Genomic DNA, 21041 nt, shown 5'->3' on the forward strand with positions numbered 1-21041 from the left:
AAACATTGTACATTTGCTGTTATGTTAAACTTATATTAAAGTTATTCTTCATTACCCATTCAAGCCATCTCCAACCAATAATAGAATACATGTGATCTCTCTAAAATGTGTAATTTCATTTTTAATTCAAAACAAATGATTACAAGACATTATCTAACCTTAATATGGATCCAATTATTAGACCTGTCACAATTAATTAGTGTTAAGAAAGGGTCTACTCTAAGAAGCTTCAAGCTTATAAGTTACATTTTCAATTCTTGCCAAGTGTGGGAAACTGTTGTCAGATGTCATTCAATAAAGCATTTGAAATTTTACCATTTAATGATTCTCATCACAGTTTTAAGAAAAAGGAGTCATCCCAGTTGACAATGTATATCTTGACTTAAAGAAACCTTTGATACAGATCTCAGAAGACCAACTAAAAGAACGTGTTGCTTACAGGATTGTTAGGAAAATTATAATATAAATTGAAAATTGGCTTATTGGTAAAATGTAAAAGGTTAGAAATACAAATTTAATGTATGCTTTGTAAGCCTAGATACAGACTCAATTTATAATGTAATCTTTTTTTGCTTTGCTAAAAATATGTGCACTGTGCAATTAATTTACATTCTGTCAAAGTTTTGTTCAATAGGCATGTTGAATTAATTTACATTCTGTCAAAGTTTTGTTCAATAGGCATGTTGAATTAATTTACATTCTGTTAAAGTTTTGTTCAGTAGACATGTTGAATTAATTTACATTCTGTCAAAGTTTTGTTCAATAGGCATGTTGAATTAATTTACATTCTGCTCCTATGAACAAAACTTTAACAGAATGTAAATTACTTCAACATGCCTATTAAACAAAACTTTACATGTTGAAGTAATTTACATCCTGTCAAAGTTTTTTCAATAGGCATGTTGAAGTAATTTACATTCTGTTAAAGTTTTGTTCAGTAGACATGTTGAAGTAATTTACATTCTGTTAAAGTTTTGTTTAATAGGCATGTTGAATTAATTTATATTCTGTTAAAGTTTGGTTCAATATGCATGTTGACATGAAGGTCTGTATTTAGGTTGAAGTTGAAATATACACACACTAACTCACAAAAATTTGAACCTTGGAGTGCAGAAGAACTAGAAGTGCTTAAAATTGTTAGGGGCTTAAAAAATAGCTCGTGTGAGCTTTGCTGGAGAAGTGGCAGGAAAAAATCTATGCGAAATTCTAAATATTGAAGAAAATATATATAAAGGCATGGGATCCCCGGAACAAACTGGTTAACAGTCAAAACTTTGATTCTGTTAAACGTTATTAGTTTGTGAAATCATTTGTCACATGATTTAGTGGTTTCTGATACTAGTGGTGGAACTGTAATTTGAACTTAAGTTCTGTTGGAGAATTTTATGAATGCAAGAGTTTATGGGCCTATAAAAGTATTATAGAACTGGATATTGTGGGATTATAAAGGATATAAGAGAAAGAAATGGTGAAAGATATTAACACCAACAGTGAAAATTGTTTTAAGTATAATAAAAGAAAAAATTAAAAGCAAGGCTTAAAGGAATCAAGATGGCAGGACGTTGGTTGATGATTACAAAATGGCTAAGCACCTAAATGCTTTTTTCTCTCATCAGTTTTTATAAAAGAAGATGTAGGGCAATTCCATACACAGATCTACAACACCAGTAAACAGTGTTACTCTTCTAATACGGTGATTGGCTAACAGGATACTCTGCCTCGGCAAGTGGTAAAGGATGTAAAATTTAGGAGTTTAAAAGATTGGATGACTATTTTTAGAGAACAGGGTTGAATGAAGGAAAAGGAGTTTCTATATATAACTGGTAATAAAAAAAATAAGATAGCCTAAATGGGCAAAATGACCCTTTGTTATTCCTTGAAAGTGAAATCAAATATTTAATTTGAGCTGTTTTGTCACTAAGTGGCAGTGATGATGGGCTTAATAGCCTTACGTCCCGTACGTGTGTTATAATGTTAGTTTATAGCCCAATTATAATAGTTTTATGGTTTCACTTCAACAAATATATATATATATATATACCTTTCATTATTCTGGAAACAATATATACATTAGAGTACCACAAATACACAGGTAATTACAAATTGCATGTCTTTTCATTAAGAAGTGACAGAAAATACAAAAATAGTACACACACACACAGGCCACCCATTTCCTCCGATTCAGATGGTCTGTTTACAGTTCTGGTTAACTTAGAGCTGGTCACCAATATTAGTTAACTACCTATAAAAATTTTTGTCACATATGTCATGAACTCCCGCCATTACGTCCAGCAAAAAAATAATTGTCCTGTCTAGAGTTTGTAACAGAAAAAGCTATTGATCAGAAAATATGGTTCTGTTTATAGACAGAAAATAACATCACTGATAAACTACTGTTTAACCCAATTTTGTAATGTTTCTGTTTGTAGACAGAAAATAATAACACTGATAAAACACTATTTAATCCAATATGTTGTCTGTACTCTCTATTATTTATTTTTTCTTGATGTTCAAAAACACTTGATATTATCAGATCCAGGAACATAATCCAGGGTTAAGGTGAGAGACAAAACTGGCATAATGAAAAGTGACAGCAGTATAACAAATGAACTGAAGAAGTTTTACTTTCATGATAAAATAGTTGCCTAGTTTAGTACTATCTCTCCCCTTTTCAATGTTTGTGACTGTTCGATTGACACATTCTATTAGTGTTCACATACCCTCAAAATGGTAACAAACTGATTTATATCATAATATATATATTGCTCAATATTCCAACATAAAACTTGTTGTGGGCTGTTTTACTATGGAGTTGTCCATTTTTCATGACTTCCATCAGGTTGTCTGGAAATAGAGCAAAATGGCAGAAGTCCATGGTAAAGCCAGTCCATATGATGGACATACTGCCTAAACCTGGCTTAAAAAATTCAAGCATATTATTTCTTCACCCCCATAACACAACTCTTCCATACATTTTTTTGTTTTTCAGCTAATAATTGTTTTACCTACATTGTACAAGTTATAACAAGTATCATGAAAGTATTTAAAGTTTGGTAACATAACTAACGTTAAAGCCTGAATAGGCATATTATTCCAACAGTAACAATTGTTGGAAGAGATGGCCATGTATTAAAACAAAGTTCAGAGAATTAACATAGCAATGATAAACATCAGTCTAATTATTAGACTATATTTTTAAAAATGCAGTAGGAACTTTATAGGACTAATGCAATAATATAAAATTATTATAAAGGTATAGCTGTAAAATATAACTTTGAAACAGGATACAATCAACTACAACTTATAAGTCTCACTAACCATTATTTTTAAGTTTAAAACTTATCATTTCTAAAAATCTCATCGAAAATCACTAGGCCTGTTGACTCAATATTGTATTTCAACTTCGTGTTTCACAGTAATTTCATTTATTGCGTTAATCTTCCAACATTTTACAGATTCCAGTTCTTCTGAAAACTTTATCACGACGCTAAGCCTAACTACATCATGACAGAATTACAAAAGATACTAGAGTAATCTTGTCAACAGGAAGGTCTAGAAATTATTGGTTTTACTTCTAAGTTCTACTTCAATATCCTAAGGTATCAAATTTCATATGTACTATATAAATTACCTCACTATTTAAGTTGAAAGTACCTGATATAAATTATAAGTATAGGAATCAACTAAAAGAACAAATTTCGCTATCCATCATATTTCCTGTTCACTTATAAAACTTCTCATCACCACCACAAGTTAGAACATTGAAATAGTTACTAAGCCTCCTTTTCCTCAAATAGATGGTTGAATAACAATTACGCCTTTAATAAAGAATATACGCTAATCACAGCTCAAGAACGATGTTGAAGCGGAAAAGGCCTTGATTTTTTTTTCTTCACAGAACTGCTTTGTTTCTTCTTTCTGCATTAGTATATTTTTATACCATCATACAAAATAATCTTACTTTACAAAACATTTTTCAAAATCAACTACTATACATAATATAATAACAATTATATATTTCTTCAACTTTTTAATTTCAAAAACAGTAATAAAAAATAGCATCTAAAATTGATAATATATTACATTTTGCGAAATTAATCGATGCAATAACATACCAGTATTTTTTTTGAAGATTGTTTCTTGTTTCAAATATCAAAAGATATTGTATTTTATCGAAATGTCATTCATTATTGTTTTTAATGTGTGTGTTAAAAGTATAGTCGATAGTCATTTTACTATTGTAACAGAAAAGGCTTTTTTTTTTCTGGAAAGCAAAAATGACGCTACATCTAGATAGTCTCATAATACTTTGATTCAAATACATAGTGTAAAATTTTATGAATTAGTTACTTCCATGTAAAAATACAAAAGAAGCAAGGCTTGATTCAGAACTAATGAATAAATTGTGATAAATAATGTCTTTAAATTCCCAAGAAATAAGCTTTAACTAAATGTTTTGGGTAAATTAAAAAAGAGTGTATAGTTAATTGTTTAGTTACTTGTAAAACTTAACAATGGGTACAGGATTGTACCACGCGTTTCCTGCTCTCTTAGTTAATAAGTAAATTTTTCGAACTTTCTGTATTTTTAGTTTGTTTCATTTGAACTTAGAGAGTCACTCAAGTAAATCTCTAACTTTTCCTTATACGAGCTGTGTCTAGGAACTGGTTCACCATTTGACTTGTATTGTTTTGCAGGAAATATAGTTTGTAACGTCCCGGGTTAGAAGACTCTCTTTTCTGTTGGCGAATAAGAAAGTGACCCAGGACTGCTACGTCCTTGTACTTGAATTGCAGTGGACGAAGGTTACGTGCACATGTACTGTGGCATAGACAATCTGGCTTTGTTATTGTAATTTTAGTATTAAAAGCCAGGCTAAGATTCAGGTTTTAGAATTACGGATTTAGTAATTTTAGCTTTTACGATGTTTCCTTAATGTAGTTTTCATTTTCTTCCAGAGGTCTTTCATTTAAAGGGATTGTTTCAGTTCTGTGGTTTAACTTTATTTATTGACTTTTGCATTTTAAATCGTTGTTTGTTAATTTGTAGGCTCGAACTAATCTAGTGGTCAGGGCGTTTGACTTGCAACCTGAGGGTCATAATTTCGAATCCCTGTTACCGAACATGCTCGCCCTTTCAGCCGTGGGGGCGTTATAATGTAACGGCTAATCCCACTACTCGTTGGTAATAGGGTAGCCCAAGAGTTGGCGGTGGGTGGTGTTGACTAGCTGTTCCCCTCTAATCTATCACTGCTAAATTAGGGACGGCTAGCACAGATAGCCCTCGTGTAGCTTTGCGTAAAATTCAACCCAAACCAAATAAACTTTGTTAGATTATTCTGTTTATTCTTGAGTTAGCATAATGTATTTTCTTACATAACTAACTAGATGAAGTTATTTACATAATTCATTTCATTATTCTCTCTTACAACAACTTCTCTTGAGTAATAAAATATTTTTCTTGTGATTTAAGTATTAACTTTGCCAATCTGTGTGTAACACAATAAATATATATTATTTCATATATTTCGAAACTCAATTATATTGCAGTTTACGTTTTAACCGCCAGATTTGTCAACAGCACAAGAAATGGAGGCTTCATGTGGTGATACTCATGGAGTAGAAGTACGTGAAATCGGAGGCAGTAAGGTGAGATTTCCGTGTTTAGTTTAATAATAAAAGTAGAATGAAACACATTTATATAACCTTTGTAACTAATATTATATTATTGGTCTAAAATGGCTGCTTCATTCTGTGAAATAGTAGCAAGAAAAAAAAATATGACTTGCTTTTTTAAATTTTAGTTTGACGTTTTGAGCTTGAGACAGTGAGTCACAAAATATCACATTTATTTAACTTATTTTAGGTTAAAAATATATAGATTATATTGTTAGCTTCTTATAAAAATTGAAGTTGCATTTATTTAAGTTAGGAAATATATAAAGTTAAAAGTGTTGAATGGTTTTTTTGTTACTTCACGAAAATCAAATTTGCGTCATAAATTTACTTTATAAGTTATACTGATAGTATTAATATTATTATTACAGCTTTGCAACATAGTTTTAAAATGTTTTTACTTATAAATTGAAATTCTGGTTTATCACGTAATACAACTTACAAGCAATAACTGAATAAGACAATAACATTAACTAATGTAACTTGTAAGGATAACATACCAACAATCAAGAACCATTTAGTCTTTAACTTGAGTTCAAGGCTTTCCTGGCACAGAAAAGTAAAATTTAAAATAAAAATACTGAACTGCTAGTTACTGTAGCACTCAGTGACACAAACATAATTAATCAACTGCTTGTCTGCTCAAACCTTGAAGTTTTGTTTATTTAATTTTAAGAACATGAGGAAATATTTTATATAAGTGATAGAAAGTTATTTGGTCCTCCAGTGTCACCTAATAAAGAAATCTGTACAATCTTAGTATAACCCATTGCATTAGTTTATAATTACTGTAAATCTTTGTTGTGTATATAATGTGTGGTGTAGTTGTTAGATGTGTGTTTAGTTTATAATTACTGTAAATCTTTGTTGTGTATATAATGTGTGGTGTAGTTGTTAGATGTATGTTTAGTTTATAATTACTGTAAATCTTTGTTGTGTATATAATGTATGGTGTAGTTGTTAGATGTATGTTTAGTTTATAATTACTGTAAATTTTTGCACAGTACTTGTACAAAGGCTGAACTTGAGGTTAATATGGTATGATCCTCGTCATACCCCCACATGGATGTCGGTTTCTGGTAGTCGACTTTTGGATGCGGTCGACTTGCCCTAACCATTAGACACCACTTTTGGCACATCCCTTAATTAACTCACATTCTGTTTATAAGGCAGATTGAAATTATTATATGTTGTGTTCTGATCACTGTCCAACCTGTGTTCTCCTCACAGTTTTCTGTCCAGATCGGTCACACTTTCCATGTCTGGGCAAAGAGTATACTCGGTACAGAAGTGATGTGGTCTCCCACATATATTCCTCTTTTTTTAGAGGCTGCTTCTACTTTCTTCCCATGTGCTGGTCCTCCCATCTGTTCAGTGTGGGATTCTAGCTATGTATGTGAACGGAAGTAAGGTAATTCCCACTCCTCATTCCCACTGTTAACTGGTGCTTCAGTTTCTGTCTGAACTTGAAGTGATAGTTAGGTAGAATAGCAAGGATGGAGTCATGTGGGTGTGTGGCACTTTAATTGGTGGAGGTTTATCACATGATAGTTTGCATTCAAGAATCAGTTAAACCATGTGAATCAAAGGGTGCATGGGAGTGAAAGGCTTGTGGCATGTGAACAAATTTTTGCAAGTAGAGGGCAGCACTGAACAAAAATAGCTATGTATGTGAGCAGAAGTAAGTACCTGTTGGAAATACATTTCCAGTATAGGAAAATTATAACATTTGTAGACATTAGATTGGGTTAATTGTAATATAAGTATCCTCCTAGAATTGCCATGTGATCCTTTGTTAAAGTATTGTTGTAGCATTCTATTTGATTTGTAATTATTATATATTTTTTCATAGTTTTGATAGTTTCTGGTAAAACTATCATAAGGTGAATAAAAAAAATTGTTTAAATAAATAAATATTAACTATTTATTCACTCTGTTTCTAAAGGTAGTTACCATAATTACAAATCTATAAATGTTTTACTTCCTTATTCATTTATGCAAATTTTTGCACCTACAGTGCATTAATTTGTATTATTAGTATTTTTCTTTCAATAAATATTTAATTCTATTGAGTTGGTTATGAGGATAAGTAAAATTTTTCTCTCTGTATATTTACTTGGACCGTCATTGTAAGCTAATGATTTACATTATGGTATATCATGGTTTTTAGTGGTTAAATTAGGTTTTAAGCTTTGTCAATAATATTTCAGTAGAACCAGGTCAGTTATTTATTGACAAATTTTCAAGTGTCATCACTGCTAGTATTGAATCATTATATTTGTTTGATTTTTAGGTTTGACACAACTGACTTGTTAAATTATAAAAACTAACAGCTGAGTGTTGCTTGGAAAGAAAGTAACATGAAAAGAAAAAAACAACAGTTTGACCTAGGAAAAAAAAGTAAAATGGAAAAGCTGTGACATTATTGTGCACTGTACTGAATATAGTTATATTGTGTTTTCTAATAATGAATAATTTATAGATAATAATAGCTTCATCAATAGTTTTTTGGGCCCCAAAACAGTATCAGAATGGTTATTAATAACTGAGATATAAAATAATGAAAAATCAAACAGTTAGGACTACAATCAATGAATTATATATTCTGTTACTTTTCAGTTAATTTTCTACCATTACTTTATGTAATTTTACTTTTCTTTCTGTTATTTTCTTTTCTACATGTACCTCCCAGCTGAGGCAAAAATTCTATTTTTGGGATTGATTTTGATTTTCTTGAATTTTTAACATTTTTGGAGCACTATATTACTGATCTTATTACTTATTTTATGTGTGTAGCAATAATGTGAAAGTAGAACAACAGTAATCATTAGGTATAGTGTGAACACCTTTTACAAACTGGCAAAGCAGGATTATATTTATACTTGTCATAAAGCATTAGTATTGAGCCTAATATATTTTTAATAACCACATTCTTAATCTAGTATCTTAGGGATTTTCAAGAATTTGAAGAATGTATAATAATAGCATTCCAACTACACTATATTCATTATATCCATTGCTGACAACCTGTTTCACTCAATCCAGAGCTATTCAATCTGGCTGGGATACAATAAACAAAGTAGTGGTCAGAATAGTATTTATATAAGTAATTTGTTGCTATGGTTTCATTATCTGATTTTGATAACTATAAACATATTTCCTGCTGCCATATTGGCTAAAAACTAAAGATTAAATCCTTATAGTAATGTTTATGTTATTGTTTTGATATAGGAGTAGTAAAAGGGAAAAACATTTATGGTTATACTAAGGACATTAATACACTCTTTCTTTGTCAAATAGTGTAATTTACTAAGGTTTGATAATGCACTAGAATTACCAAGTATGGTTGGTGCAACTTTAAATAATCTATGTTAAAAAACTACTTTCTCTTGACAATTGTTTTCATTGTTTTCTTTTTTTTGAATAGGGAAAGGGTCTTTTTGCCCTTTGTAAGTTTAGTGCAGGTGAGACAATATTTGAGGAACGCCCATTGGTATGTAGTCAATTCCTTTGGAACCAAGCTTATGGATACTTGGCCTGTGACTACTGTATGAGACCACTGGAAACAGCTGAAGAAAATGCTCAACGATTGTCCTCTAATCGTCAGTTGGTACTTCCTTATCCACAGTGCTGCAATACGAAGAAAGAAAACCATGTAAATTGCTCTCAGTGTGAGGTTAGGTTTTTGGGTAGTGCCACAATGAAATTTTTTATCATTGTTGTTAAAAAAAAACAGTTTTGTATATCTTAGATAGTTTTTATTGTATTAACAGGAACAAAAAGTACTATTAGGACAAATCAACTTAAGTTCTCCAGTGTATATTAAACAAAAATTTCAAATCAGGCAAACTTAACTGTAGAATACTGAAAGCTCATCCTTGTTGAGGTTGAACTCACGCTGTCAACAAGGTTTATGACCAAAAGTTCTCAAATGCCCTTTATGCATTTCAAGTCATGTACCACCTGTAATTCTCCACTCTCCACATAACTTATTGCACATATGCAATCTTATATGTGCTCTGCTTTCCTGCTATAATTTAGATTTTTTTTTACAGTAGTGTTGTTCACTTTGCTGTGACTTTCCTTCTGATATAACTGTTTCCATCATTCTTGGAATTTCTGTAACTTTGTTGGAGCCTTTACTTATGCAATTTGCCTGTTATTTGTAGGTCTCATTGTTGCGGGTATGTCAGCTTTAAAGGTTCAAATTATTTGTGTAATTGTGTACTGATATTTCCGGCAGGTATCATGATTGTGGGAATTCTTGATTTGCATTATAATTGACATTTTCTTCTTTTTTTCAATGAACATTAATTTTGTCTTCAGGCTTAATTGCCTTTAAAGTGGGCAGAGATGGATTTTTCTGTTACAGGGCTAGCCATAATCATGCTGGTCTTATTTATTTTTCTCCTAGGTATGTTATATATTTTCAATAATGATCTCATTTCCATCATATCTTGTGTCATGTAAAGTGATATCTGAAATTTAATATTCTTTCATATTCATATTCTTTCTTCATTGTCCCACATTTTTGACATTAGGGTTGCTGATGTTTTTCAAAACTAGCCATGTATTCATATGCTTTATACTCCTTATCTACACCTCTTTCTTGAGGTTTTGACCCTTATTTGGATTCTTGGGGAGAAGTGGGTCACATGGGATGACTTTTTACTGGGATGACTTATTTATCTGGAGATATACCCCCCTCAGTTTTATCTCGGGGAGCTCCATTTAGCATTCTTTTTTCATGCAGACCTTTTTTTTTGGGGGGGGGGGGCTCAGTTATACTGTGCCCTTTTTTGGTATTCTCCATTCAGAAAGGCCATTCATCATAAGGTTTGGTGATCAATTGTTTCTGGAACTACTCCTTGGCTTTATTTCTGTGGGAGCTTGACCTTTACAATTTGTTTATCTGTGGACTCGCTTTGCGTGAGACCCTTGGGTCCAACAGGCTATCTCTCAGGAGCTTTCCTTGTTTTCCAGGGTTCATGCCTGTCTGTTTTCAAATATGTTCTGAGGGCATTCACACAGAGAATGTACTTGGTTGGTCTGCATTTCCACTAGTATATGGGCATTTGGCAACTCTTAATCTTGTCCTATGAAGCATCATATGCTATGATCTCACTTTTCCTTTGGAAGTCTGCTCGTTTGGGTGGACTGGTCAGGCTCCTGAGTCAGATTGACTCCCACTTAGCATGTGTTTATATGGTAATTTTTATCACCTAATGTTCTGTGTGGGCTTTAATCTTTTACTTTACATTTATGATATATGGAGCTTCTGGTTTTCAAGGCTCTCATGTCTCCTTTTCTTGTTTAAGAGGTTCTGTCACTTCTTTTTGTACCCTTTTCACTGGAATCCAGCATATCAGTGAAATATACTCAGTAATGCACTTGTCTTCTCTTTACCTCTTGCTGTTGTGGTGGCTCAAGTGTTTTCATATAACTCTGAGCAACCATCTTCCTCCACCCCACCTGGATGTTTCTGGCTTAGTGGGGTGCATTTCTGAATACCTTCACCATATTAGGTGGTATTCTTCAGAGCAGTCTTTCCACATTATTGTCCTTGAAATTTGGGCAGTTCAATGGTCCTGCCACCATCTTTTGTTACAGGAGTCTGGACATCCTATTTGATCTATTTCAACAACTCCTCTGTTGTTTCTTACATCAGCCAACAGGAAGTCACTCACTCTCTGGGTCTCTGCTTTCTTATTCTCAAGTTTCATTTTTAGGCTTGTGACAATAGTATCTGGTTGTTTGTCTTCTATGTTCTGGAAGCTTTGAATTTGATGGGAAATTGGCTGTTTCATCAAGGCTGAATACTTCTGACAGAGTGGTCTTTACATCTCCTAGTTTTTCTTTAGATTTGTTTCAATTTTGGAAGTTCTATTATCAATGCACTTGCAACTACCCACTTTTTTTGGTCACCATTTGCAGTCTCTGTGGCCCTGGTGGTATTTCTTCTGAGTCTGGATTGGTCCAACCTCTTTCTTTATACCTACCCTATCTTCAGCTTCTTTCCAGGATGCTCTCTTTAATTCACAGCATCTCTTGCCAGGTTCTTCTCATTGAGTATGTAAATATATATATATACATGTACTAGATACAGTGGAACCCACCATGTGGCTAGAGTTGCCTCACAAGGACTACTTCTCTTACCCAAAATCTGCATCATGTAGGGGATAAGGGAAGGTATTAAACCCACCTGCCCCTGCTCAGTCCTTGAGTTGGGGTTTTCTGCAAGACTGCTTTGGCTGTTTATATCTTTTATCTTTCAAGCTGTACTGCTACTTCACAAAATATAAAATCATCAGGTGTGGTTCCTTGCTATCACACCAGGCTAGCTCCTACTGTTCCTATTTGTAATCCAATTGCACAATCTCTCAGTATAGGATCTTATGCAGATGATAAATAAATCCTATTTGGTCCTTGCACCTTTATGATGCTCTTTCTCATGTGAATTTCTTCCTACTGCTTTGTTTTAGTGTGGTTGCTTCCCTAATACCAAGCCACTGGGGTGGTCTGTATGTAGAATTTTTCTTGAGGTTGGTGTAGTCTCACTGATATGAGACTGAGTGGATGGGCTCCTCAATCTGAAGTAGGGCAGGAATGTTTACCTGGAAGTGTATTACAGGACATTGCCTACATTAAAATCTGCACCATTCATAGGTGTTTGTGACCACTCAGACTGGTCTTATTTTCTCCATGAAATGCAGGTCTGGGATGATTATTCTGGTAGATATTTCAGATAAGTATTTCTCACATACTGTGAGTTTTGATTTATTGGTCTAGCCATGCAACACATGCAGAGTCTGCCAATCCCAAAGATATACAGGCTGGTTGAACAGTCTTTACATTCTGCTCACCATTGTGATACTTTCACAATATGTAGGAAGATCTTTGGACTGTACCTTTCAGCATCACTACTTGTACTGGTTGAGGAGTATTCCCTACTTAAGATGTACTTTGTCTCTCACTGAGTACCCCACCCCACTAATGGGTGACATACTCGATGTGTTTTCCCTTTCTGTCTCTATATTCTCTGAAAAGAGCTCGTCATTTAAATTTCTTCATCTATCATCTTTTCTATGTAGGATTCCATTCCAGCCGTCTGTTCTGTTAAGACGTGAAAAACATTTCTCAATTTAATATTTTTCTCACCTAAAATTGAAATTAAAATAAAAGTTAAAATTGGTGAGTACCAGCTCAAGCCTTAGTAAGAGAACCTTTAAGAAAATATGAAGCTGTTGTAGCAAGTAGAGATTCTCCTGCTACAACTAACACTATGCCATCTAAATGTTTGTCCACTCTTTGCAGCAAGTAGAGATTCTAGCACATTATCTTGCTACAACTAACACTTTTCCCACCTAAATGCTCATCCACTTCTTATAACAAGTAATTAATTTTTATGAAAAGATATTTGCAAAATTTCCTTCACGGGTATTTGAATGTAAAATCTGTGTTAATAATTTATATATATATATTCACTACTATAAATGTATACATATTTGTAAAATTAAATGCGGAAGTACGTTTTTTTTTCAGGTGTCTTACTGTAGTGTGGCTTGCCAAAGTCTTGCTTGGGAACAGTATCATCGAGTTCTTTGTTTTGGTGGCTCTGGTGGGGATTCCAACCATCCTTTGGAACAACTACAAGTCGCTTGGAGGTAGAGATTATATTAAGAGAAAGGGCACCATTATCATTAATAAAGTTCTTCCAAATTATTGCTTAATTGCATGAATTGTATTCACATAACAAATCATATACATGTGTGCTTTGTTTTAATACATCAATTTAGCTGTTGAAACAGGAACCATATGGTGTACCAAATTACAGTTTGTGTTTTAGTGGAATGCTCCTGAAGAAGCTGTAAAGTGAAACATTGAGTGTCCAATCAAAGAAAAACAACAATTTGGTGATAAGGTCATTTATTTCTAATATTAAAATGATGTATTTTATGTCTGTGTGTGGTTGTCAGTAAGCAGTTAAATATGTAATTCTTGTTTAGTTACTTTTTGAGGGGGGAAGGTATCCTATTATATTAGCCAAATTTGTGCTATTTTTCATTTAATGTATTTTTTTCTTTTGGTATATCATATTTTTAAAAAGCTTTATTTTTCATTTAATGTATTCTTTCTTTTGGGATATTGTATCATATATTTAAAAACCTAAGTTTCTGGGCTTTAATATCATAGTTTATGTGATGAATAGCTAAGTCTCTGGGCTTTTATATCATAGCTTACATGATGAATAGCTAAGTCTCTGGGCTTTTATATCATAGTTTACATGATGGATAGCTTAGTTTTGGGGCTTTTATATCATAGTTTACATGATGGATAGCTTAGTTTTGGGGCTTTTATATCATAGTTTACATGATGGATAGCTTAGTTTGGGGCTTTTATATCATAGTTTATGTGATGGGAAGCTAAGTTTGTTGGCATTTATATCATAGTTTATGTGATGGGAAGCTAAGTTTGTGGGCTTTTATATCACAGTTTATGTGATGGGAAGCTAAGTTTGTGGGCTTTTATATCACAGTTTATTTGATGGGATAGCTTAGTTTATGGGCTTTTATATCACAGTTTATGTGATGGGTAGCTTAGTTTCTGGGCTTTTATATCATAGTTTATGTGATGGGTAGCTTAGTTTCTGGGCTTTTATATCACAGTTTATGTGATGGGAAGCTAAGTTTCTGCATTTTTTTTGTATTTGAATCTGACTTCATAAAGTTCATGAATGCTATTTTTTGAGAAGTTTTAAAAATAGTGTTCATGTTCTACATTATTCTTAATTTTCCCTTCGTGTAATCTGTGATGAAACAGTAGTAATAAAAGTTAGTACAAAAGATGAAGAGTAAACGGTCAATCATTTTTATAATAGTTATTACTGATTTTTATTTCTGCTGGTGTAGGAATGTTCATTACCCACCAGAGACGGCCAGCATAATGTTGATAGCACGCATGATTGCAACTGTGAAACAGGTAAAATAGATGAAGTAACATTTGTTTGTATAATTGAATTAATACTTGTGTAATGTAGTCAAAAATAGAATCTGTGGTTCACCAGATAAGCTACAAAGAAACAGTTCATATCATTAAATTAGGCATATTGGAAGGCCCTGCGTTAGAGCTTGCCACTTTGCCTATTGCAATTAAGTCAGTTGGTGACCAGAAAAGCCTGCTATTCACCACAGTGGTGATAGGAATCTCTAAAACTACACTAAGTCAGTGCTAAGTTTAGTTTTGGCTCTGTTTTTCCCATGAACATTTTAAATTGTTTCGTACACAAGTATGCATTTACAGATCATCATGAGGAATTTTTTTATTAGACCCACTTGCGGCATAGTCTCACAGGCAGTGAAGTATCTTTAACTATTTAAAACTTTAACAGGCAGTTAAATATCTTTAACTATTTAAAACTTTAACAGGCAGTTAAATATCTTTAACTATTTAAAACTTTAACAGGCAGTTAAATATCTTTAACTATTTAAAACTATAACAGGCAGTTAAATATCTTTAACTATTTAAAACTTTAACAGGCAGTTAAATATCTTTAACTATTTAAAACTTTAACAGGCAGTTAAATATCTTTAACTATTTCGTCTCCACTGATACTTTACTTACGTCGTAAATCTGAAGAATTTAACAGCCTTTTGTTATTACCAGCTCCAATGGCTTATAGTTTTGTCATTTTTTCTTCTTATTGACAGAGCCTCAGTCATGTTATAAGAATGACATTGAATAACTCATGCTATGTCACACTGACCTGATACACAGTCCAATGTGACATTCATCTGTTCAGGAAATTATGATGGTAGCCATGGACACCATAGATTTACCAAAGTAAAAGAAGGTGGAAAATTTCAAGATCTTCAGATAATATACAATTCAATTATGATCATTAAATGTAGACATAAAGTTAATGGCTTAAATGTAGCCATTGAAATCATGTTACGACTGGCAATGATGATATATATATATATATATATATATATATATGCTTACTTTTGTGGCTAGTTAGTAAAGGAATTGTTTTGCAAGTGACATGCCATACCAAGTGACATGACAGTCATGGCATCGTTATGGTACACTGTAATTTTTACATTAGCACATTTTACTTGTAGAAAATAATACACTGTACTTAAGCTGTATTTCTGATAAAGAAAAACATTCATTTTTAACTTGTGCATTGATTCATAGCTTAACTTTTTAGTTTTGTCAAACCACTGGTGCTCACTCGCAGCTCTCCCTGGGGACTTGTATTCACTTGTAGCTCCATAATGGGACTTGTGCTCACTTGTGGCTCCACCAGGGGACCTATACATTGCACGTGTGTGTATATATATATATATATTTTTTTTTAAGTATGAAAACAAGCCTTAAGAACTATAGCAGAAATGCTGCATATATTAAAAGATCACCAGGCTACAATAAGATGTGCCCTGGGTTTTGGAGGTGACTGCAGAAGTAGGACCCACATTGAGGTTGGGGATACACCATTTTCCAGTCTTAACCTCTCACATATTAAAGAAGAATAAATATAAGGTAATTAAGAAAAATAAAAATAAGTTAGGCAAGCAAGATGTGGGTGCCTAAGCCCACAATGTCCTACATCTATACGAATATCAAACATAGATGTAATATATATATATATAAAATATTTTTTTCTTTATAAGAAAACCACACGTGTGTACATATATAATTGAGAAAAAGTGACTTGACTATGGTCGTATCAACTGTACTGGCTCCTATGGCTGTGATTAGTTAATATAATGTTTGTCTAAAGTAGTAAAAAATTCACTCTGTAGCTTTGCTAGATGAGCAACAAAGAAACTGTTTGTATCAGTAAAGTTAATTATAATGTTTCTCTAAAGTCGTTGGAAATAGAATATGTTACTTCACTAGACCAGCAACAAAGACTGTTTTGGCTAGGCCTAAATATATATATCTTTTTCTAGATTGCTTGACTGTTTTGGCTGGGTCTAAATATATCTATCCTTTCTGGATTGCTATACTGTTTTGGTATCATAAATATCTATTATTTTGGAGTTGTTTGACTGTTTGGTAGCCTAAGTATATTTCTTTTCTGTATTTTTTAAATGTCTTGGCTAGACCTAAATATATCTGTCCTTTCTGGATTGCTATACTGCTTTGGTTTCATAAATATCTATTATTTCGGAGTTGTTTGACTGCCGTGATAGCCTAAATATCGTTTATGAGTTGCTTGACTGCATCGGTAACCCAAATATCTATCCTTTCAGAATTGCTTAACCCTTTGATTAACTTAAATATCTATTCTTTCTGAGCTGTCTGATTGCTTTGGCTAGCCTTAATATCTTTCTTTTCAGGGTTGCATGATTGTTTTGGCTAGCCTAAATATTTGTGTTTTCTGGATTGCTTGATTGTTTTGGCTAGCCTAAATACTTGTCTTTTCTGGATTGCATGATTATTTTGGCTAACCTAAATATCTGTTTTTCCAATGCATGATTGTTTTGGCTAAACTAAATATCTGTCTTTTGTGGATTGTGTGATTGCTTTGGCTAGTCTAAATATATATTTTTTCTGGCTTTCATGATTTTTTTTTGGCTATCCTACATATCTGTTCTTTTCTGGATTGCATGGTCATTTTGACTAGTTTAAATATATATCCTTTTTGTAGGAGTATTTTATGGGATGGTTTTTGAAACTTGAAAAAAAAAGACAATGTATAAAGAAGAAGAATTCTAAAAAAAAAGAAAACAAAACAAAAACTGTCTTAAAGATACTCAAATCTCTATGTAGTATATGAACTTTAAATTAACTGGACATTTTAGAAAAAACTTACCAACATACGTATCACAAGAAAGTTTATTTAATTTTCTATTAATGTCAAAAGTTTGAATAGTAGGTAAAGATAAAACATAAGGCTTGAGTATAATTAAGCATATTTTAAATATTCAAACAATTTTAGTAAATTCTTCCATGCTAATTCAGACTCTTAGAAAAATTTGTTGAATTTTATTATATGAATGTGTATTTCAATAGCTAATAGTTTAAAAGCAAATTAAAAAAAATATTTGTAGTATTATTTGTTTCTAGTAAAAATGTGGCACAGATACATTTTAATTCTATGTAGAAGTTATAGGCTTGGGAAATATTTTTCAATAAGTATACATGGAGTGGCTTCTTAATTATAAAATTTTGTTTGTGTAGTACATTTCTTTCTGATCTGTGTAAGTTATTGCACAATTAATAGTAAATTTTGCCTTAATGATTTAATTTGGTATTTTCTAGTTTTACACTTCTAAATTTACAAAGATTTATCTTCTGTTGTAAAATTTTAGGCTAAAGACAAGGAAGGGGCCATCCATCTTTTCAGCCAGTTTTGCCATAGTACAGTAAATGAAGAAGAACAAATAGCACATAAGCTTTTGGGTGAACGTTTTCAGGTATTCATTGGGCGTGTGATTAGTGTAGTGCTATAACAATTTTTATATTCTAGTAAATTATTCATAGCAAATTGTTTTAGACTTTCAATATAGTAATATATTTTATCACCATTTTTTAGGTAGCTTTGACAGTGCTACTCATGAAATGTCTACTGATATGGTTCTCGTTAATTAAGTAAATAATATCTGTTTTAGTCCTTGTAGACTTTATGATAATGAGTGAGATAAGAAAACTGTGTTATCATTAGTTTTTATGTAATGTTGGGTAGATAATATTGACTTTAGGCATCGTAGACCTTATGAAAATGAGTAAGAATCAATAGTTTTTAAGAAATACTGGAGAACCTGAATAAATATAAAGTAACCTAACTTGCTTATTGTTTCAGGTTATGTATTCCTCAAAGTAAAATGTTTTGCAGCAACTACTATGTTACTCTTTGTCTTACAACAGTACCTACAAAAGCACTGCCCCACTGGATGTAGGACAGAAAATGTAGGCACTGTGCATGGATAGGATGATAATGCATTGGTATTTTAATGCCATCTTGCTATCATTGTAGCTGGATCCAATAGTAATTAGGTTAAGTCATTAAGAAGTAGCTTTCTCTTTCTTTGATATATTGTTTAGGCAGAGTATTCATGATGAAACTTTGTAGAATGGACAGCAACTGCCTGTTGCAGAGACACAAGTGTAGAGGGCGATGTTTCAAAAGTCTTCCGCTTTCATCTTCAGGTCCTCTACACTTTTGTCTGCACAACAGGCAGTTGACGTCCATTCTACAAAGTTTCAGCTTTCTCTTTGTTGAAAATATAATTACTGTTCATAATGAGTAAATCTCTGCTTCTTTGTTGTTGTTACTGCTTGAACATAAGCCAAATCTGACACATTACAATTATATACACACACATATATTGAATCTAGTTTTCAAAAATCTCTACAAGCCAAACAACAATTCTTAAAGGGTCACAAAGATCATCTAAGTTATACTTTTTTCTAGTTTATTTTTAACATTTGATTTGTTTTCTTCCCCAATTTCTGTGCATTGTGAAAAAAAGTTTGAAAATTTATAACAAATTCATTGTGGCTATTTAATTTCCAGCATATTCTGTAAATTTTAAATTGAAAAGCAGTTGTGTTTATATACAATAATTTATTAGTACATTTAGAAAATTAAAATTGAAAAAGTCACATGATACATAGTCATCTAATTTGTATATCTTTTTCACTTGTGAATCTAAGAAACATATCCTGTTTATTCATTATAATCACTCGTATATCATGATGTCCACCAAACTATTTAAATGTCTGAATCTATGCCATCTAGCCAAAATGTGTAAGTCATATCTAAAAGAATTATCATTCGTATTTTTTTGCATACAAATATTTTTTTGAACACAATTTTGATCATAATAGGTACAGCCAGCTTATAAGATCAGGTATCAAATAAAGGACCACCCGACCAGTGAGTTGTTGCTGAAGAATGATGAATCAGAAATGCCATTTCATCGCACTTCTTATTCAGAATCAAAAAAGGAAATAATTAAAAGTGTCTCCAGTAAAACATAATTATTGTCTTAATAGTTTGTTTAGTTTCAACGAATCTAGGTTGTCTTTGACCATAAAGATCAATTTGATGTATTTAAGAGTTTGAAATTTTTAGCAGTATTCAAAGGTTACATTTTGCAATTTCAATTTGGAAAATATTACAAAGAAAACCTTGTTAGATGTTAAAGGAGCTGATAAAGTAATACAGTTTAGAGAACTGTGCTTTTTTACATCCACTGCTGAATTTGAATTCATTTTATAAATATTCATTAAGATTTTTAAAATTTCATTAATAAAAACTGATAATGTTTAGATTATTAATGTATTTGCTTTTTAATTTTTGTTGCAGGTCCAGTTGGAGCAGTTACGGGAGTTGTTGAGTAAAGCCTTGTTTGAAGAATGTATTTATCATGTTAGTATATCCATTTTTTTATGTAACTTCATTGCCTGTTTTTAACTGAGTATAACTTTGTGATCTATTTTTACTTTATGTTCTGTAATTGTTGATAAACTAGTTTCAGGAAAGTGCCTAGATTACATTGCATATTGCAGTCATGCAAGATAAAGAAAATATATCACAAAACATTATGAAATCACACTTTATTGTAAAAGTCCATAATTATTTCCATCATTTTGTGATTCCAAGTTTACACCTGTCTGCTTTTATAAGATGGCTGTACAAAGTTATTTCTTACATTTTTGTGATTTTCAGTTCACAGTTTTCACTGTTTTTATAAAGTACCCTGAGTTTACTTTTTCATTGTTCTGATAAAGTGCCTGAACAAAATCTGTGTTTGTGAATCCAATTTTACACTATTTTAGCTTCTTTGTTTGAAATGTTTTGATAAGATATTTACCTCACTTCTTGGCCTTACAGTAGGATAAATTGCTGTGTTTCAACAGTTTTTAACAGGATATTTCTCACACTCTTGGCTAATTGTCTGTGTTTGAATAGTTTTTTAGTAGGATATTAATGTTGCTTTTTAGTTTTGCTGTTGGTTAAACTGTTGTATTCAAAGAAATATTGCATTCCTGACTTACTTCTGTGCCAAGACTATAATATTAATGTTTAGAACAAAATGGAGGATCTTTTAATACAACAGCTGGACTTTCTTCTCAGTATGATTGTGTGTTCATAAGAGCTAATAAAAAATATTTTGAAAACCCTAAGATTAGATTAACAAGTTTATTAACACTTATTTCTAAATGTGTTGAAATACCTGTTGTACCAATGATTTGGTGTAATCATTCTTGGTGTAGCGGAGTTGTGGTTGCCAGAGTAACATATATTTTTAGGCTCTTGTCTCTGGTTCATAAGGCCCGGCATGGCCAGGTGGTTAGGGCACTCGACTCGTAATCTGAGGGTCGCGGGTTTGAATCCCCGTCACACCAAAC

The 21041-nt window shown here is 32.2% G+C and overlaps 2 protein-coding genes across 2 annotated transcripts in view; one reads left to right on the plus strand and one right to left on the minus strand.

The window, feature by feature from the left end:
• LOC106472280 (ubiquitin thioesterase zranb1-B-like) overlaps nt 1-3867 on the minus strand; it is a gene marked incomplete at its 3' end in the record, with an annotated part of 29532 nt that extends 25665 nt beyond the window's left edge. The window contains exon 1 of the mRNA XM_013932910.2: nt 3632-3867. The remainder of the gene's footprint in view (nt 1-3631) is intronic.
• A 1721-nt stretch (nt 3868-5588) lies between these two features.
• LOC106472281 (SET and MYND domain-containing protein 5-like) overlaps nt 5589-21041 on the plus strand; it is a 28940-nt gene continuing 13487 nt past the window's right edge. The window contains exons 1-6 of the mRNA XM_013932911.1: nt 5589-5648; nt 9103-9351; nt 13218-13339; nt 14585-14654; nt 17996-18100; nt 19996-20058. Coding sequence (XP_013788365.1) covers nt 5589-5648; nt 9103-9351; nt 13218-13339; nt 14585-14654; nt 17996-18100; nt 19996-20058 — 669 coding nt within the window. The remainder of the gene's footprint in view (nt 5649-9102; nt 9352-13217; nt 13340-14584; nt 14655-17995; nt 18101-19995; nt 20059-21041) is intronic.

This window comes from Limulus polyphemus, unplaced genomic scaffold, assembly GCF_000517525.1.
Source record: "Limulus polyphemus unplaced genomic scaffold, Limulus_polyphemus-2.1.2 Scaffold5214, whole genome shotgun sequence".
NCBI lineage: Eukaryota > Metazoa > Arthropoda > Merostomata > Xiphosura > Limulidae > Limulus > Limulus polyphemus.